The sequence below is a fragment of the Tenrec ecaudatus genome, chromosome 4, assembly GCF_050624435.1.
Source record: "Tenrec ecaudatus isolate mTenEca1 chromosome 4, mTenEca1.hap1, whole genome shotgun sequence".
Taxonomy (NCBI): Eukaryota; Metazoa; Chordata; class Mammalia; order Afrosoricida; family Tenrecidae; genus Tenrec; species Tenrec ecaudatus.
The window spans coordinates 26,984,803-27,004,716 of NC_134533.1; the positions used below are offsets into that span (position 1 = coordinate 26,984,803).

At 46.2% G+C, this 19,914-nt stretch overlaps 1 protein-coding gene across 1 annotated transcript in view; it reads right to left on the reverse strand.

Moving 5' to 3' along the window:
• Nucleotides 1-15,375, reverse strand: part of HSD17B12 (hydroxysteroid 17-beta dehydrogenase 12) — a 176,529-nt gene extending 161,154 nt beyond the window's left edge. The window contains exon 1 of the mRNA XM_075545856.1: nt 15,116-15,375. Within this exon, the coding sequence (XP_075401971.1) occupies nt 15,116-15,275 (160 nt within the window). The 5' untranslated portion in view covers nt 15,276-15,375. The remainder of the gene's footprint in view (nt 1-15,115) is intronic.
• Nucleotides 15,376-19,914: the final 4,539 nt, after the last annotated feature.

A 19,914-nucleotide genomic window follows, 5' to 3' on the forward strand; every position in this document is an offset into this window, starting at 1 on the left:
GTGTCCAACCTTCACATGCAGATGAGGCCATTGAAAATACCGTATGGCTTGGGTCAGGAACACCTTGGTTCTCAAAATTATATATTTGCTCTTTAACACTTTAAAGAGCTTGTTGGGACATTTCAGTTCCCGGGCCCTTTTTTGCTAATGCCTTTAATACCATCTTAACTTCTTCCTGTAAACCAGTGGTTCTCAAGCTTCCTAATGCTGTGACCCTTTAATGCAGTTTCTTATGAGGTGGAAACCCCAACCCTAAAATTCTTTTCTTTGCTACTTCATAATTGTCATTTTGCTACTGTTATAAATCGGGCGGCCCCTGTGACAGGGTAGTTCAACACCCCCCACCCAAGGGGTCGCAACCCACAGGTTGAGAACTGCTGCGCTAGAGCCTATCTTGTCATGTGTTGCCTTCCTGTCACACGTATGCCTTTGTACAACCCCTTCCTGTTATGTATGTGGTTACCTGTAATTAGGGGACTAGCATGCCCCTAACGTGTAATAAGCCTTGGTTAGAAATATATTCACTCTCTCTGTGCAGCTCTGGCTCCTGAAGCCATGGTCATCCCCGGATGTAAGCACTTGCAGGTTTTACCTTGTCTGATGTCTCTTTAAGTTTGTCCCTTAATTCCACAACCAACCCTTGGACCCCTACGAATGTGGAGGGTGATACTCCACATTAGCTGTATTTTTCAAAGGTAGATTCAAAATGCATCCTGGAATATGTTCTACTTCTTTTTTTTTTTTATCATTTTATTGAGGGCTCGTACAATTCTTATCCCAATCCACACATCCATCCATGATGTCAAGCACATCTGTACATTTGTTGCCCTCATCATTCCCAAAACATTTCCTTTCCACTTGAGTCCTTGGTATCAGCTCATTTTCCCCCTCCCTCCCCCATCCTCCCTCTGTTCTCATTTCAAAGATGATACGGGTGCCATGTTGGTGCTGTGTGCTGCCAAGTTGATTCTCTTCAGGACCTGAAATCTTTACGGGAGCAATTGCCAGGTCTTTCCTCCTGCTGAACTGGTGGTGGGTCCAAACTGCCAGCTTCCCTGTTAGCAGACAAGCACTTACCCAGGGCTCCTTTGCTTTTGCTATGTGGTTGTTAGGGGTCATGGAATCAGCTCCCACACATAGCGAGCCCCTGTACAAAGGAATAACACCCTGCCCTGTCCTCACAACCATCACATTCATTATGCCTGAGCCCGTTGTTGCAACCACTGTGTCAATCCATCGCATTGAGCATCTTCCTCTGTTCGCTGACCCGCTACTTCTCTACGTTACCAAGCATGCTGGCCTTCTCCAGGGGCGGGTCTCTCCCCATAATGTGTCCAAAGTGCATGACAGAGAACAAGTCTTGCCATCATCCATCCGAAGACACCATACTTCATCAGCCTCTACCTTAAATAAAGATGAGAACACTAGAAACCGTTAACTAAAGAAGAAAAAACTATCTTAGAGACTGAGACAGAAACAGTGGGGTATTGAGTGAGAAATGACAGGCACTTAATAATCATCTCTTATAATAAGGATTATAATACAATAATGTGACTTCAAACAGTCATGTCAAGCTACAAAAGTCTTTCAATTATAACATAGTTTAAATGACACTTCATTAACAATAGTTTGACTATATCCATAATCCAGTATACCTAACTGTAGCTGCTATACATGTTAACTTCTAATTCAGAAACCTGGCTTTTATCAACAAAGTTGTTTTAAAAAAATCAACCTTTAAATGCATTCTAAAATTGACATCGATTAGATAATTGACTCCGGTGTTGATCACGACAAAGTGACAAGGGATCCCGAAATAAATCGCTAGAGTAATCTGAACCTCCCACAAATGATTTCATCAACTAAAGGGGCAATTCTATTTTGAGGTTTCTAATGAGAACGGAAGGGGAGAAGATGGGCGCAATAGCTTGCATGTGCATAAATGCTTCACACATTTGCAGTGCTTCCAAAAATGACCTCAGAGACCCTTGACACTGAAGATAGAGCAAGTGGGTAATTTTAAACACCTTTGACAAACAAGAAAAATGGCCCACCGAAGATTCCACAGTTAAAGAGGCCAAAAAAACCAGAACCTGGGAGGGTGAGATCAGAACGCTGCCCTTCTGAAGAAGCCAGCCCCCCTCCAGCAGCGCCCATCAACCACACCAAAGCACGCAACAAGGACTCCTCGCAACTGCTCCAAGTCACATTCTCCCTTTCCCAAATACTCGTGCTAAGGTGCCAGACGCTGCTGCTGGCAACAAAACAGAGGCTGTCACATAAGGCAACTCTTAACCAATTGCTGAGCCAAAGGACACAGCTACGGAACTTGGGAGTTTGGGCTCAGGCTGGTGCTAATCTCTGGTAAGATTATCTGACATTGACACAGAGCCCGTCAGAAATCAGGTTCATTATTTTCCCCCTTGGACCTTGTTGCCTCACTTTTTGTTCAAATTCAGTGACAAGTACCAGTATATACCCAGAGCCCTACATCTCACAATCTTTCTGGACTTTGTCTCTTCCTCACCCCACAGCCCACTTATGATAGGGGCTCATGGCTCCCCCCCCCTACCTCTCTCTCTCAGTCCTTGTCCCTACTGCCTGAATCCAATGCCTGGGTCACCTGTCTGACCGTACCAGTCTTTAACTGGTCCCCTGACTTCTTGTGTTGCTCCTTCAACATCCAGTCTCCAAAATGCATGAACTTTGCAAAATATAACTTTGATCTAGACACCTGACTTCCTAACAGCGTTCACTGACTTCCCACTATTTCGGGATAAACAGCCTGCTTACTATGACCTTGGGGATCCTTGACATCTCTGGTCTTATCTCTAGCTATTCTTCCCCCAGGATGCACAGCCCTGGCTGTCCTGTCTTTTGAGAAAGTCCCTGAAATATTGTCACTTGCCACGCAGTCTCCACCCAGGGTGGGGTTCCCTCTGTTTAAGATGCTCCCATTTTCTCCAAACCCGTCACCTGTCTATCTTTAATTCTTCAATGGAGTTTAGCAGAATGTCTACTGAGAATTTCAGACCATAAACTATGGTCCCTCCCTCACTTCCAGAGCAGTCTAATTTTCATCCAGTTACCGGAAATCTCTGTATATTAGCTTTCTTTTCGTAACAAGTAGTAAGAGAACCTACTTCATTGGATTGAGGATTAAGGAAATTAACTCACATATTGAGACAAATCTCTAGCACAACGTAAACTTTTAAATAATTGCTAAAGGCTGCAATGCTGGGTAAAGTAGAGGAGGGTCACTGAAAAAGAGCACAGCCCTCTTCGAGACAGACAGAAACAGTGGCAGCAACAATGGCCCAAACATGGCACTAACAATGAAGACAGTGCAGGACTGGGCAGTGTTTTGTTCTGTTGCATCTGGGGTCACTATGAGTTGGAACTGACTGGCCAGCACTAACAATAATAGTAACAACAACATGTCCGATTACCCTTATTAGCAGCAGTGTCTTCCTTCTACTTCTTTAATCCCACATATTACTGTATATACTCATGTATATGTCAAGTTTTTCAGCACATTTTGAATGCAATTTTTGTAGTAAAATTGGGTGCCTCGGTTGATATTCGAGTGGGCTTCTATTCGAGCATATACAGTGGGTGAAATGCTATTTCCTCAGGAATTGCCAGTGCCCTGCAGCACTTGCACTTTTCCCATTTAAGGAGCTGTTGAAGGAATGAATGGCCTCTGGCTAGAGGCAGTCCTGTAAAAAAGTCACACAGTGACTGAGGCCTAGTGAGCATGTAATGAAGGATTAGTTTATGAATGAGCGACCCAGTGATACTGTTCAAGCACTAAAGGCCATCCAGGCAGCCAAGTGAAATGTAAATTCCTTCTGGCTGAACCACAGTCCAGCTGGCTCTACCCTCATCATTTGATGGACTTAAACACCAACAACAAAAAACCAACCCAAGTACTTGGAACATCCTCTTCAGTCTAGAGGGCTTTCAAAAGCATCCTCAAGATTGCTGTTGTTAGGTGCCCGCCAGGGGGTTCCAACCCATAACAACTCTAGGCCCCACCCAACCAAACAGTACTGTTCCACCCTCACCGTTGTTCTGATGTCTGAGCCCATTGTTAGTGCCTCTCATGGAGGGTGCTCCTCTTTTTGGCTGTCCCTCCACTTTACCAGCATGATGTCCTTCTCCAGGGACTGGTCTCTCCTGACATGTGCGAAGGATGTGAGATGAAGTCTCAGTTTCCTTGCTTCCACAGAGCCTTCTGACTGTACTTCTTTCAGAACAGATTTGTTAACTATTCTTCTCTATCACCATAATTCAAAGGCATTGATCCTTCTCTGGTCTTCCTAATCTAATGTCCAACTTTCACATGCACCTGAGGTGATGGAAAATACCACTACTTGAGTCAGGTGCACTTATTCCTCAAAGTAACATCCTTGCTTTGATCATCAATAGGTACCATTTATATTAATTTCACAATAAACATGAATCTATACAATACCTTCTTACATTTACTATAGTCCAAGTCTCTCAATATGCATGATCTTTAAGTGATCATCTTTTTTTTTTTAAGTTTCCTGGGCTCTGTTCTTCGAAGCTTTGATTCAGTAAGTGTGTTGTAGTGAAATACTTTATCTGGTCCTTCTTGTCCAGCAGTTCTCAACCTGTGGGTTACGACCCCTTTGGGGATCAAATGACCCTTTCACAGGAGTTGCCTGATTCATGACAGTAGCAAAAGTACAGTTATGAAGTAGCAACAGAATAATTTTATGGTTGGGGGTCACCACAACATGAGGAACTGTATGAAAGGGTCGCGGCATGAGGAAGGGTGAGAACCATTGTTCTCATCAGTCTCTGTAACTCCCACTATATGACTAGGAAGAGTTATGCAAATGCAAGCTGCTTGGGGACCCCCAAGGAGACTGGACAGCTTACTAATAATGAAATTTAGGTGCATGGCACCTTTGTGGGGATCAAAAAAATACCCCAGGCCCTAAAAAAAATGGCCCTTAAAAAAAACAAAAACCCAAACCTACCACCATCAAGCTGATGCTGACTCATAGCGACCCTATAGGACAGGGTAGAAATTATTAGGCAGATAGGCAGGGATGGGATGTCCATTGATGCATGCCCAACAGAGCCAAGCACACTGCACATGCTCAGAGGCCTAGGTTTTCCCACGGTGGGCATGGGTGGACATTAAACCTGGATCGGCCCACCTGCGCCAGGTGAATGCAATTCAGCCAATGGGGTCGATCTGGGGTCGTTCACCATGTCTCCCCCTGGAATCCTTGAAATGGCAGGAGCCCAGAGGGAGAGAGGTCTTTGGAGGAGAACTTGGGAGAAAGATCTTTGCGTGACACCGAGCAGTCTCTGCCAGGCTGCATGGTCGGGAGAAATCCTATGGGTGCCGCGTAAAACCTGAAACTTCTAACTCATTAATTAACTCACTTAGATCACAAGCCAGGCTTCGGCGTGAATTCTTTCTTGTGCGGGAGCCAAAGACCCAGAGAGATCTAACAAAATGTCTCTGAGATACAGGGACAATCGCTATAGGAATAGGAAGCCATGCAAATAAGATGAATGATACCTGAAGGTGCCATCTCTTGGGGCTTAAAACAAGCCATCCCAGAGGAGAGGGGGTGTCATGCCCATCCAGAAAGAAAAATCACCTGTGGAGCAACATTCTTTCAGCCCAAAGGTTCTTTTTCTTTAATAAATCATTTTATTGGGGCTCATACAACTCTTATCACAATCCATACATACATCAATTGAGTAAAGCACACTTATACATTCGTTGCCCTCATCATTCTCAAGATTCGCCTTCCACTTGGGTTCCTGGAATCAGTTCATTTTCCTTTTTTCCCTCCCTCTCCCTCCCTTCTTGATGAGCACCCACAATCTAGGATGCAGCAGGGAGCTCTAACACGTACCTGAGACAACAAGAGACAGAAGCAATGGAAGACAAATGGTAGAGGTGGGGGGAGGTCAGATGCTCACAGGCATGTTCCCTGAAGGCAGTCCCTGCCAGACTACTGTCTCCCCACACCACAGGGGTGGGGGCTTGAGCCCATTAGCTTGGTTCCTATAGGTGGAGTTCACACCCAACCGATAATGGTCTCTATCAGTTGAGCCAGGGAACAGGCCAAAGTTAGGCTGCCATCCACCCATCTTACCACCACATGTATACCCCCAATCCCTCCTCTTCCTATTATGTGGATACCCCTAGATCACCCCCTCCCATAACTGTATTCCCAATAGCATAGACCCTTCCTGTGATGTGTCACGCAGCTACCGTCCCGTTTTGACAGTAGATCCGGGATCCATATTTTGATCCAGCACTCAGTTGAGTCCTGTGGTCCACAGGAATTTGGGCAGCGCGGCCATGGCCATGGCGTACATTAGACCTTCCGGTTCCAAGCATTTGAGGAACTCTGTGAACGATGAGCTCTTGTGAAGTTCATCTCCCAACGCCTTAAACTGCCCCATGCAGGGCACTTTGGTTGTAAATTAAGAGTGCAAAGAGCCTGGAGCCAGGAAACCCAGATTCGATTTCTTCTGACATTTTTTTCTAGCTGGGTAACCCTTGTAGCGATCACCGCATATCCCTCGGATCTGTCCGTCTGTACAGATCATGTGGAAATGACAAAGCCAATGCAAGCTGTTTGAGAACGTTGTTGGGAAATCATTTGGGAACTGAAGCAAAGGCGTTTTGTAAATGATGATGTCATCATTCCTGGAACATCTCATTAATTCTGCCTCCTCTGCCTCACAGTGTGAGAATGGGCTTGTCTAACCATTATCCAGAGAGAGATCATCACCTCCTTCGCAGGACAGGCGATCTAAGTTATGATCCGCGACCCGCAGACAAGCAGCAGTCCTCTGCTCCACAGCAAAACTACAAGACCGGGGGTGCAAGATTAGCGGGGGCTTGTTTACTGGAGGCACACAGCTGAGAGGGCCGCAGCTCCGCTAGCCCTACAGCGAGATTGGTGATGTTTCTGTGGGGAGTTTGCTTGGTTGTGAGCGGTCAACGCCGGTCATTCCAATGAAACCAATCGAGAGAATGCGTTTTCTACCTCTTCGGAATAGAAAGGGAACTTTAAAACTGCTATTTACATTTCCAAAAGATACTCTTAACATGTCCTGGCCATCCAGAGGGGAATATCTACACGAAGACATTTCCTTGGCATTCAGTGGTAGCAGCATACTCTAGTTTGAAGCATACACGCAGCTGAGACTGCAGGCGAGACCTTGGGTCGACCCACCACGCTTGTATCCCAGTCCCCTGGGCATCATGGGCAGGCAGAGTATACAGGGTAGGCATGGCATCATGGTGCTTTTGGGGATCATTTCTGTAAGGGACTGGAGGCTCTCGCTAGAACGTCCTCTTCATGACCAGGAGTGTGTGAGAAAGACAGCCTCTTTCTTAACAGCATCCTCACCGTTGCCCCTGCTGATCTTCCGCTCATCAATTCCTTCATGCCACGTCTCTTGGCCTCGACTGGCAGAGTCTACTACCCTTCATCACTCCACTGCTTTTAAACCACTGCTTCAGATGCACGCGCCACCTTCCGCCCTGTGCCACCGACTAACCGACCGATCTTGAACACTTCTTCCCTGAGGAGCTGGCTGAAGCTATCAGGCATATCTCCTCCAACGTGCTTGTTAGGTCCTTATTCCCCTCGGCTTCCTGAAGACTTAGTCTTTGTTCTTTCCCATGAAATGGCTGACTACACTGTTTAGGACTGGTACCAACTGTAGGATGCACCTCTTTCCATAAAACAAATAAGCCATGTAGTTTAATGCTCTAGGGCTACCTTTCAAGCTATCTACCTTGACTATTTAAACATCTTTACTATGAAAGAGGGTTTCCCAGGAATTCGGTTGGATGGCGGCAACCGTTCCAAAAATTAAAGCACCCTAGAAGGGGGTAGCTTCCTCCTCCTCCCCCTCCTCCTCCTCTTCCTACTCCTCCCCCTTCTTCCTCCCCCTCCCCCTCTTCCTCCTCAGACTTTCAAGTAGAAAAACTATACTTTAGTCAGCCTACACCAAAAACTTCATTTTTCAATAGTACAGCTCTGTCTTACCTAGTAGTCCATGTTAGCAAGATGTCACTGACTCTTTAATTGGAAATCTTTCATTTGAAAGAAAACTGATTTGGAACAATTGTTATAAAGAAGATTTGGGCTCGAGGTGCCAAGGGACCAGGTATAAGGCATCATGCAAAAAAAAAAAAAGATATATGTGTGTGTATGTATGTGTGTATATGTGTATATATGTGTGTGTGTGTGTATATATATATATATATATATATATATACACCATATTAAATGAAGGGGGAAGTACAGAGTGGAGACCTAAGGCCCAAGTGTCGGCCAATGGAGATCCCCTCATAGAGGGGTTTAGGAGAGGAGATGGGTTAATTAGGGTGCGAGGTAGTACCGATGAAGAACACAGCTTTCCCCCAGATCCTGGATGCTTCCTCCCCCCAACTACCATGATCCGAATTCTACCTTGCAGGGCTGGATAGGGCAGAGGCTGTACACTGGTACATATGAGGGCTGGAGGTACAGGGAATCTAGGGTGGATGATACCTTCAGGACCAAGGGTGTGAGGGCCCATGCTGGGAGAGTGTAGGGTGAGTGGGTTGGGAAGGGGGAACTGATTACAAGGATCCACATGTGACCTCTTCCCTGGGAGAGGGACAGCAGAGAAGGGGGGAAGGGAGACTCCGGATAGGGCAAGATATGACAAAATAATGATGTATAAATTACCAAGGGCACATGAGGGAGGGGGGAGAGGGGAGGGAGGGGAAAAAAAAGAGGACCTGATGCAAAGGGCTTAAGTGGAGAGCAAATGCTTTGAGAATGATTGGGGTAGGGAATGTATGGATGTGCTTTATACAATTGATGTATGTATGTATATGTATGGATTGTGATAAGAGTTGTATGAGCCCCAATAAATTGTTTTTTAAAATTTTTTTTAAATAAATTAAAAATATAAAAGAAGATTTGGGCTCTATTTATAAAAATACTACCCAATGCCTACTGATATTTAAATTTTGACTAACTTCAGTGGCGTGGCTGGTTCCCTATGTTAGTAGCTTCCTAATGTCGTAGATAAGAAAGGTGAGCATGTTTCCAAAGCTACTCAAGGGCACCTTTTGGCTCTCACTGTACTATACACTTTCAAAAACGAAGAGAGTGGCCCTGCTGGATGTGGTTTAACTGAGTAACTACCCGGGGTCTAACCACACTAAACTAAATTCCAGTTTTTCGGACTGGTGTGTCGAACTAGGGGCAATGCTTACGTTGCTGGCTAGAAGGCTGGCAGCTTGAACCCACCCAGAAGTTCCATGGGAGAAAGGCTGAAGAGGCTGCCGTCACCAACACCCTAAGACACAGTTCTACTCTGTCACCTTGAGGCCGCTACAGGTTGAAATGCTGATTTCAACCTACCAACAACAGGGCTGTGTCACTTGAGGGCTTTGAAACAAAACTGCAAGCTCATTGCCATGGTGTCAATGAGGAGTCCAGAGGTCAACAGGGGCTCAAGCCAAGAAGGCAAGGGGGCAGAGAGCCCAGACAACTGGAAATGCAACAATCAGAACAGAAAAAAATGTGAAACGCTGACACGCTGAGAAATACATCACTACTATCACTGAACTGATCGTGTAGACACTGCTCCGTAGGAGCCTGGTTTGCTGGGCAAGCTTTTACCGAAAGCCCAATATAATGTTTTACATGAACAAGAAAGAAACAAGGTATGCATATTATTTTACAACACAACAACAATGCCCAATACAAAAATTCTACTCCCATAAAACATTAAGTCTCAGACACTCATAACAGGGACAGTTGTACCCAGTCCTGTAGGGTCACAGTAAGTTGGCATCAACTAGACAGTGAGGTTGCTTTGGTTTTTTCAGTGGACTACGGGGGCCTCGATGGAAGCAAGCAGACCCACGCATGGCCCACCATCATCTAGTTGACGTCACGCATGGTGATCCCATCAGGGCGAAGTCAAACTACTCCCATGGGCTTTCTAAGCTGTAAATCGGGACAGGAGCAGGCAGGCTTCTCTTTCTCCCGGGAGCAGTCGGGGGATTTAAACTACAGAACTTATGGTTGGCCGTCCAGCGCTTAATCCATTACACCACCAGGACCAAGGCTGATCCTGGAATGGCAAAGGAGCACTGGAGGTGTCGTGGGTCACACACGTAACCAGGTGGAGAGGATCCACTGAGTAAATCTTTCCACAAACCATGGGATTCTCTGGCGAACTCGAGACTCTCAATAGCGTCTCTGCTGAACTACAATCATTTCTTAGTTCAACAAGTCCTTCTCATCGAATATGAATAACTGGTACAAACAGAAGATTGTCTGAAATATGGCATATCTCATTTCATTGTCACAGTATGCCTGAGAAGCATCACCCCCATTCAATGGATGAGGAAAATTAAGTTCAGAGGTTGACTATGGTGGCCCAAGAGCAAAAACTTGGTGAGGAGCAAAACTTAGCCACCTGACTCCAAAGTCAATCCCTTTCTGTTAGCTACATTCCCAAACCGCTTCCCTGCCATCTACCTGCTTCCAACTGACGGGGACCCTGTGGGACAGAGCAGAGCTGACTGTGGGTTTCCAAAGCTGAATCTGCTCATCTTTCACCCTTGGTGCGGCTGCTGGGTTTGAACCACTGGACGTGTGGATAGCAGCCCACCATGTAATCCACCACCCACACCACCAAGGCTCCTTAGTGACTCTATTTTCCAATATCATATTCTTGGAATGCACTAACTGTTTACAATAATCAATTTCCTAGCCTATTCTTCCTGCCCCTACTCCAAGGACTAGCTTCTCTAAATAAAAATAACTTCCCTTAGTGATGATGTTAAAGGTACCTTTTCGGAAACTGGGGTGGCTCCCTGGAATGTCCAGTTGGCAATAAGGCAAGTAACATAAGACAGAATTCGTGAGGAAAACAAAGCACTCCCCATAAGGCTTCGTGGTAGACTTCTCACCGATCGCCCTGTGGATTCCCATGTTACCTTGAGAAAGCAGTCACCCAGTTTCAGGTGTGCTTAACCACTCTGTCACTCAGTCCCCGGGGATAGGAGAGCTGTTCATACCTCACTGATTAGATCCCACCCCACCCCCCTTAAGGGGAACCCGTCTTTGAGGACGATTACCAGGGCGTACACAAATGAGGCCTCCCTTACTATAAAATATGAATTCACTTAAAAAGGGGTGGGTGGGCAGGCTGCTGACTGGGAGTATTACTTTGGTGACAATGTTTTTCTCAAAGAGGGTAAGCAACAGCTCTGGGAGAGCACGGAAACCAGAAGTCCCATTTCAAGATGCACACCCAACCGTGTCCCACTTCTGTTTCAGCCTCTCCCTCCCTCCCCAAGAACCCGGGGGTCCCTGTGTACTGGTCCCTTCCTCGCTCTGCATTCCCATCAGGCCCAGTCACGGACGCTTTGTTTCGGACCCTGCTCGCTCCTACCACAGGAACCGAGCCGTTGTTGTTCCCCGGGTAGAGAAGGTTCTCTTCTCTGCGGCTTTCTGCCACTCCCCTCCCCCCCACCCCGCCGCTGGCTCACACCCTTCCAGGTGTCAACCTCATCACTTCTCCACAGAAGGTCCTCTTGGTCCTTCCCGCATAAGCACTCACAGAACCCCAGACCCCTTTTCTCCCTACCACAGCGATTTGTTCAGGAGACTAGGCTCGTTGGACTATAAAGAAACATGCTGCTTCGGTGGGTAAGCACTCCGCTGCTGGCCAAGAGGTCGGATGTCCCTAAGCAGCCAGTTGCTCTGCGGCAGAAGAAAGAGGTGTCTATCTGCTTGAAGGAACATCACAGAGTAAGAAACCGCATGGGGCAGTTTGATTCTGTCCTATGGAGAGGGTCGCTCTGAGGTGGAATCAATTTGATGGCAATGGGTTGGGTTTGAGCTTACTGGACTAAGACCGGTGGTTGACAGGGACAGACAGCAAAGGTCTGAGCCTGCCTCCCCAGTCTTAATCTCAGCCTATCCCAGAAGACACGCATGCAAATTGCTTGAATGTTTGTTTGTTTGTTTGTTTGCTCCAGGGATAAAAAGAAAATAAAATCAAGGGTTTACCATTAAAGAGCAACCAAAAAAAGGATCCTTACCTAGAAATAACATTCAATAGCGTTGATATTGATCCATTTGAATCCACTCTCCCACATATTCTGAATGGATAAGCTTCACTATCGAAATCTCTCAATAAATGTCTCTGAAGTGGAAAGAAATAAATGACCCCCAGTTCAATTCATCCAAAATTAAACTCATTTGGAGGCTCTGCGTTCTCAGTTACAGTCGTAGTAATAGTCACTTCAGGTTATCTAGGGAGTAAGTTTTCTCATCCGCCAAATCCCGGCAATCAACTCAGATGATGCTACCACAAGAACAAGAAATTATTAAACGCTTTTAGGGCCCACCCCTGAACAATCTACTTTACATACTTTTTACAGCCTCCCTATGACCTGGCCATGGGTATTATTCCCACTGTTCAGATGAGGTAAGAGACTGCAAAGCACCACCTTACTCAATGTTAGTGAGCAGAGGAGCCAGGACTGAAACCCAGATTTCAGACTCCCAAGGCTCAGGGTTTGACTGCTAAGCATGCTGGTTAGTGTTGCAGAGAAAAGGGAAGTATGGAAGACAAAAGGGAGAAATGGGGGCGCAAAGGTTGGTGGTGAGATCTTCCAGCTCCAGGAGAGTAGAGGGTGCATTTCTAACCCAGCTAACCTTCCTTTTGGGGTTTTCCTCCAAGCCCCAGACAAGTTTTGGGGTTAGAAGCCCCAGCTGCACCTGGCTTCTCCTGCCTGATGCAGCCTCTGGCCCAAAATTAGTAAGGTAGTCCTGCCAGCTCTAATCTGAAGCGCTCCTTCCAGTGAAGCACACACACTACCCTCCTGGGAACTGATGTGCTGAGTGAGCTAGCTCAGTACCCCAACTTTCATGACAAGTTTCTTTGCTCCTCCGTCCTCCCACTTTCTTTGACACACTGCTCGTGCAATGTCTACTGTGATCAACATCATCTTATCAGTCAGAACAGATTGCCACACCTAATACTGGAGTTTCCTGAATGTTCATAAGGAGCAGGTGATGTTCCAAGAAGCCACTCAATCCATTCACTCAACCCACGTGAGAAACACAAAACTGAAAAAAAAAACCACTCGCTGCTATGGAGTTGATACTTACTCATAGCGCCCCTATAAGCCAGGGTACAACTGCCCCTGTGGGTAGCCGAGACTGTGACTCTTGAGGGGAGTGGAGAGCCTCCTTTTTCTCCTGTGGCACGGCTGGTGGTTTTGAGCTGCTGACCTTGAGGCTGGCAACACATGTAATCATCATGCCACCAGGAAAACCTTTTGCTTTGGGAAGCAACCTCAGTCACTTTCCAGAGTTTTAGTACACGGCAACACAGCTTGTGGCTGCCAACGGCGACAATCCAAGTTACTTGGTTCTAAAACGTATCCACTAGGCTGCAAAGCTTCCAGAAATATCACGCTACAGCGCACATGTCCATTCAAAAGTCTGCCTTCAATCAAAATAACAGTGCAGTTCCCAGGGTATAAGATAGGCTCCAAAGCCCTTTTGAGCTCTTAACCCCAGTAAGGCCAATTTCAGATTGTTTTTCAAAGGTATTATTAATATGAACGCTTCGTTTGCAAACTATAAAATTCCATCCTGGCTTGTGTAACTTTTACAAAAATCCAGACAAGTGTCCAGCTCTGAGGATGAAAATGTGAGCAATTCTGAAACTGGATTATCATCAAGTTAAGCCCTCCATGTCTCTTCCAAAGACTATCCAAAGGTAACAGATGATTGTGAAAATGGAGTAGGTTAACATTTGCCTCAGACCGCGGGCAGAGTTCTTACAAATAAATCCCTTTCTACCTGGGAAGTTTTCTCTCAATATTCTACATTAGTGTCGCAAAACGTGGGAGAAAAGCGAAGCTTTATGTAAAAGTTAACGTCTCCGAAAAAACAGGGGCAGTTCTACCCTGTTCCACCAGGGGCTCTAAGGTGGAACTGACTAGGTAGACGTGAGATGAGGTCTCCAAACTTAACTTTTCCCTGAATTGCTTATATGGTTTTGAGTGAAGACGGCAAAGAACAGAGCAACATTGAGCTTGTATTTTACGTAAGCGTCGTCTGAACTCCCAACCATGCCCAAATTCAACAAAATGCTTCGTAAAGGGAACACTTATTCATAAAAGCAACAAAATAAATCAATGCGACCAAAGCTCGACCACAAGAAACCTTAAGCAATCACTTGGTTTAAAAAATTTAAAAGGAGGTGGGACGGCAAAAGGAAAGAAAACCCGAAGAACGTCAGAACAAAACTAACTCGGGCAGAACTTGCCGGCAGATAAGTTTTGCAAGTTCTTTCTCCTCCATCTTTGAAGCCCTCACTTCCTTGGCTTACCCTTCGTGGGAATCCTTATCTCCCCATCACAAATGTACTTTCTGCAAATAGTTCTGATTTTATTGTAGCAGTCGCCGGTTTCGAAAGCAGTAACTCCGGTTGCTACCACCTTAACTTCGCAACACTTTCCCTTTCTCGAGGATGTTTATTACTATTTATTTTATTTTTTGTCTTTGTAAAGGCAGCTCTGCAATGTACATGCAGTAGGCCGTACGCTAGTGGGGAGCTCAGGTGCCAAAGTGCAACGACGACTTCTGGAATTTCGGGTCCCTACACCTCTTCCCCGGCCTTCACTACCCCGCCCCCACCGCCCAAGAGACTACCTTGCATCCAGCCCGTATCCCACGCAAGCCAAAACGTGTGCGCTAAAAACGCTCTCAGGAGCGACCCGAGCTGGGTGGGATGTGACCGAGGACGACTCGGTGCAAGTGCTCGGGTCCTTGGGAGTCCGGCCCGAAGAGACCTCGGAGTTAAAGCTCGCCGTGGACTTGGAAAACACAAACTCTCCACCGAGCGCGAGGATGGCTCCGCGGGAAGGAGAGGGCGCGCAGCAGCCCCGGGAAAGAGAGAGGCGCTGAGCGGGGGGAGGCCACGCGCCAGGCCCGGGGCTGGACACGCACAGGCCAGGCTGGGCCCCGAGCGGCGGCCGACGACGGCGCTGGATCCAACTCACCTGCCCATTCGCCGAGCCCCGGTCCGACCCCGGTCTCGTTAGCTAAGCCCCAGACCTTGATGGCCATGAAGACTGAGTAGGAGATGCGCAGGGCCAGGTAGGCCACGGTGCCCGCGCCCACCCAGTACAGGAAGCCGGCGACCGGGACAGTGGGATCCATGGCTCGCGACTAGGCCTCACTAGCACCGTGAATGGAGAAAAAAAAAAAAGAATGAATGAATCCTGGACGGGCGCCGGCCGTGACTGTGAGGGCGACTCTAATAGGCGCGGCTCCACCACGGCTTCGCCCTCAAGCCCCTCCCACAGCGCCATATCCGTGCCTCCATTGGTGACCTAGCCTTCCCTCTGAGGGAATCTCGTCAGCCATTGGCTGACTCTTGAACAGCGCCCGGACTACCCAGTTCCCTGCCCCGCCCACGGACCGCTCGCGCGCACAGCGGGCAGTTCTCCGGTGGTTGATCGTTGACCAGCCAATCAAACTTCAGTCCCGCCCAACCGCCTCCCAAAGCCCCACCCCCTCCCGACGTTCGGTTGGTGGGAGGGGAGTCTCACCCCACCAAATGTCTCGGGTCTCTCATTGGCTACAACTATCCTCGCGACTCCGAGGCCTGCTCTCTGATTGGTCAGTTAGAAACAGCCTGGTTTCAGCCGGGTTTGAAGGAAGCCTGCGATTGGGACGCCCACTATTGAATGGGCAGATTGTAGTAAGAAGTAAGTTTTAGTTTCACCTCTTGCTCGTTGTTCAGTCGGCTGTCATTGTTCCGCGTAAACTTTTCTGCACCAGAGGCTGCAGCCTCCCGTTTCTATGCCCGCCCCACAGCACCCAGTCTTTTCGATTCACTCACCCACCGAGGGAGTGCTTTCTAAATGCCAGGTCCCCCTACGGAGTGAAAGTTTAGCTCCACGCGTTTTGGAGTTGATAGAACACCATACGGAACGGAATAAAAACTATAAGGTGACTCAACATATACTGCAGGAACAGAGCCTGCTGAGCAATTAGGAGTCCATGTGGGCAGACTGAGTGGCACTAACAACATGTCCTTAGGCAAGGAGGTGAGTTGAAGAGCCCATCTGTCCCTTACCTTACCATTGTCCACTCACTCCATTCAAGACTTAGCTACAACTCTAAGGCTGTTCATGTTCTCATAAACAGTCTACTTTTTATCCCTATAACCCCAAGGCTCACTCGTTACATTCTTTGGGGGTTTGTTCACACATCATCCCCTTTAGAAAAGTGTGGTGTGTTTTATTTCCCTGACCATCCTAGGAAAATATACAGAATAGTCTTCCCTTCCACCCCATCCTTTTTCATCTCCTACTTCACTTTGTATTTTTCAAATTAATTATTTTGTCCATTTTTCCAATAGACTATAAGTTCATGACCTGAACTCTTTCCAATAGGGTCCTATGAGTCAGAATCGACTCAACGCTGTAAGTTTGGGGTTGGGGGGACGAGTTTCCAGAAATATCTAGTTCTTGAACTACAAATAAACTGGGACTCAATTACTTTGGAATTCATTCTCATTTATTAAAAAGAATTCAGAATATTTGTATAAGGTTTATTTGGACGCAAAAACAGAATCAAGACCTAATTAACGAAGTTTTAGAAGCAGGCTTTATTGAGAAGCTTGCAGGCGGGTTCAGCAAAGCAGGGTATTGAGCTATTGAAGCCTCTGGGGGTGGAGGAGAAATTCTGGCGGGGGTTTTTATGCCCACTGCTGGCAGGCACAGCTGGGGAGGATTACAGCTGGGGAGGATCTGCACACAGAGGTGCTTCAGAAGGGAAAAGGTCGTTAATCTTTATATATCAAGGATGGGTGGAGTGGAGTGAACATATCTTCAGAAAATATTCTGTCTCCGGGATGAAATGGTTCCAGGAATTTGGGGTTGAGCAGGGGAGGGGAAGTCGGTTAGGGGTCAGTCTTGAGAGCTAAGATGGAGGTACAGGACTCAAAATGGAGTCTGTTGTGCCAAGATCGGACAAATTGTTAGTAGGAAGAAAACATGAAGCAACAATATATCATAACAGTATGTGAATAGGCCCATTTCATTGTAAATGTGTTCTGTGTTTCTGTGGGTTCAATGTCCCTTCAGTTTCTCCTGCTAAAACCAGGAAGTAGTTCATGATCGATAAAGAAAATCCATAATTAGGGAAGTTCATAGCACCTACAATTTCTCAGAATATTATTAGTTAACTCTCTAGGAGAATAAAGCTGGATCCTTCATTTGGCTGTCCAAGAAAACTTCAGTATTTTCAGGAGTTCTCTCTTCTTTTGTTTCATCTTCATTTGAACAGGGCTCACATGACTCCATTTCATCTCTCCTTTAAATGCAGTTGGGAAGGTATTCAGTCCTGGGTTAAGAAAAAAAAAACTGTCATAATGAACAAACCAGTTTAAAAGAACTGAAAATGTTCACAGTAGCAAATGGAAGGTTTCTCCCCAAAAAAAGTGAATACTGTATTTGATTTCCTTAACCAAAAGCATGATCATAAGAATATTAATGTTCAATATGCTTCAACATGACACTAGCATTTACAAGGTGATTCCACATACAGCATCCCATTCAAACATCACAACAACATGCCCAACTTTTTATCCGCAAACAGGCTCTTCAAGATGAACAGAGGGGTGGGTTGGGCTGCTCAGAAAGTTCAGCAATTCCAAACCCTCAGCTGTTCCTTGGGAGGAAAATGAGACTTTTTGCTCCTCTAAAGTGTTAAAGTCTCAGAAATTCACAGGGGCAGTTCTACTCTGTCCAAATTGACTTGATGCCAGTGAATTTGGTTTGGTTTTTGCCAAAGACCACTCTGGTGTGTAAGCCTAGTCCTGAAACCAAGACTTCCACACTGAAAACCCTGAAAATCCACACTGCCAATTCGGTCACCTAATTCATAAGGCTCATGTTTCTTGGGGCCTTTGATAAACATATTTTCTTCTTTTTTTTTCTTCAGATTTTCTCCTATAAAACTGAAATTGGTCAGCTTGAAGCAAATGATCAGAAAGTAGATTTTTAGTATTTTTGTTGCAGTTGGAAAACACACAGGATTACAAAAAATCAAAAAGGATCTCATTACCCACCCACCCAATTTCCTAGTCTCTCTAAGTATAGTTAAGGATTCTCTTAATTGTGCATCTCTATTTCTTTGCCTCTTCTCCAAATTATCTAGTGCTGGTATCACAGAAATGCCACAAATGGAAGACTTGAATCAACGGAAATCTATTTCCCAAAGTTTAGGCAGCTAGAGGCCTGGATTCAGGTGAACAGCTCTAACTGAAGGTTTTCGTTCTGTGTTAACTCTGGAGGAAGCACCAACGAACTAGAAGAAAATCTTGTGTTTCATCAGTGCTATACTACACCTTGACTAGGCTATCTCTTCCTTGTGACCCTTCTGTGAGGGAATGTCCAATGGTCTACAGATGGGTTTTGGGTCTCCACTCCATGCCGGGCATGGTTTTGTTCTGGGTTATAGATGCCTGATACCTGGTCTCATTGACATCTCATGATCACCCAGACTGGTATGCTTCTTCCATGTGGGCTTCGTTGCTTCTTAGCTAGATGGCTGCTTGTTTACTTTCAAGCCTTTGAGACCCCACAGGCTATATCTTTTTTTTTTAACAATTTACTGGGGCTCATACAATTCTTATCACAGTTCATGCATATACATACATCAATTGTATAAAGCACATCTGTACAGTCTTTGCCCTAATCATTTTTTTCTCTTTTCTTTTTTTACATTTTATTAGGGACTCATACAACTCTTACCACAATCCATACATATACATACATCAATTGTATAAAGCACATCCATACATTCCCTGCCCCAATCATTCTCAAGGCATTTGCTCTCCACTTAAGCCCCTTGCATCAGGTCCTCTTTTTTTTTCCCCTGCCTCCCCATTCCCCCCTCCCTCATGTGCCCTTGGTAATTTATACATCGTTATTTTGTCATATCTTGCCCTATCCGGAGTCTCCCTTCCCCCCTTCTCTGCTGTCCCTCTCCCAGGGAAGAGGTCACATGTGGATCCTTGTAATCAGTTCCCCTTTCCAACCCACTCACCCTCCACTCTCCCAGCATCGTCCCTCACACCCTTGGTCCTGAAGGTATCATCCACCCTGGATTCCCTGTACCTCCAGCCCTCATATGTACCAGTGTACAGCCTCTGTCCTATCCAGCCCTGCAAGGTAGAATTCGGATCTTGGTAGTTGGGGGGAGGAAGCATCCAGGATCTGGGGGAAAGCTGTGTTCTTCATCGATACTACCTCACACCCTAATTAACCCATCTCCTCTCCTAAACCCCTCTATGAGGGGATCTCCATTGGCCGACACTTGGGCCTTGGGTCTCCACTCTGCACTTCCCCCTTCATTTAATATGGTATATATATACATATATACATACACATATATACACACACTTATATCTTTTTTTTTTTCATGATGCCTTATACCTGGTCCCTTGGGCACTTCGTGATCGCACTGGCCGGTGTGCTTCTTCCATGTGGGCTTTTTTGCTTCTGAGCTAGATGGCCGCTTGTTCACCTTCAAGCCTTTAAGACCCCAGACACTATCTCTTTTGATAGCCGGGCACCATCAGCTTTCTTCACCACATTTGCTTATGCACCCATTTGTCTTCAGCGATCCTATCATGGAGGTGTGCAGTCAATGATATGATTTTTTGTTCTTTGATGCCTGGTAACTGATCCCTTCGGGACCACTCAATCACACAGGCTGGTGTGTTCTTCCATGTGGACTTTATTGCCTCTGAGCTAGATGGCCGCTTGTTTATCTTCAAGCCTTT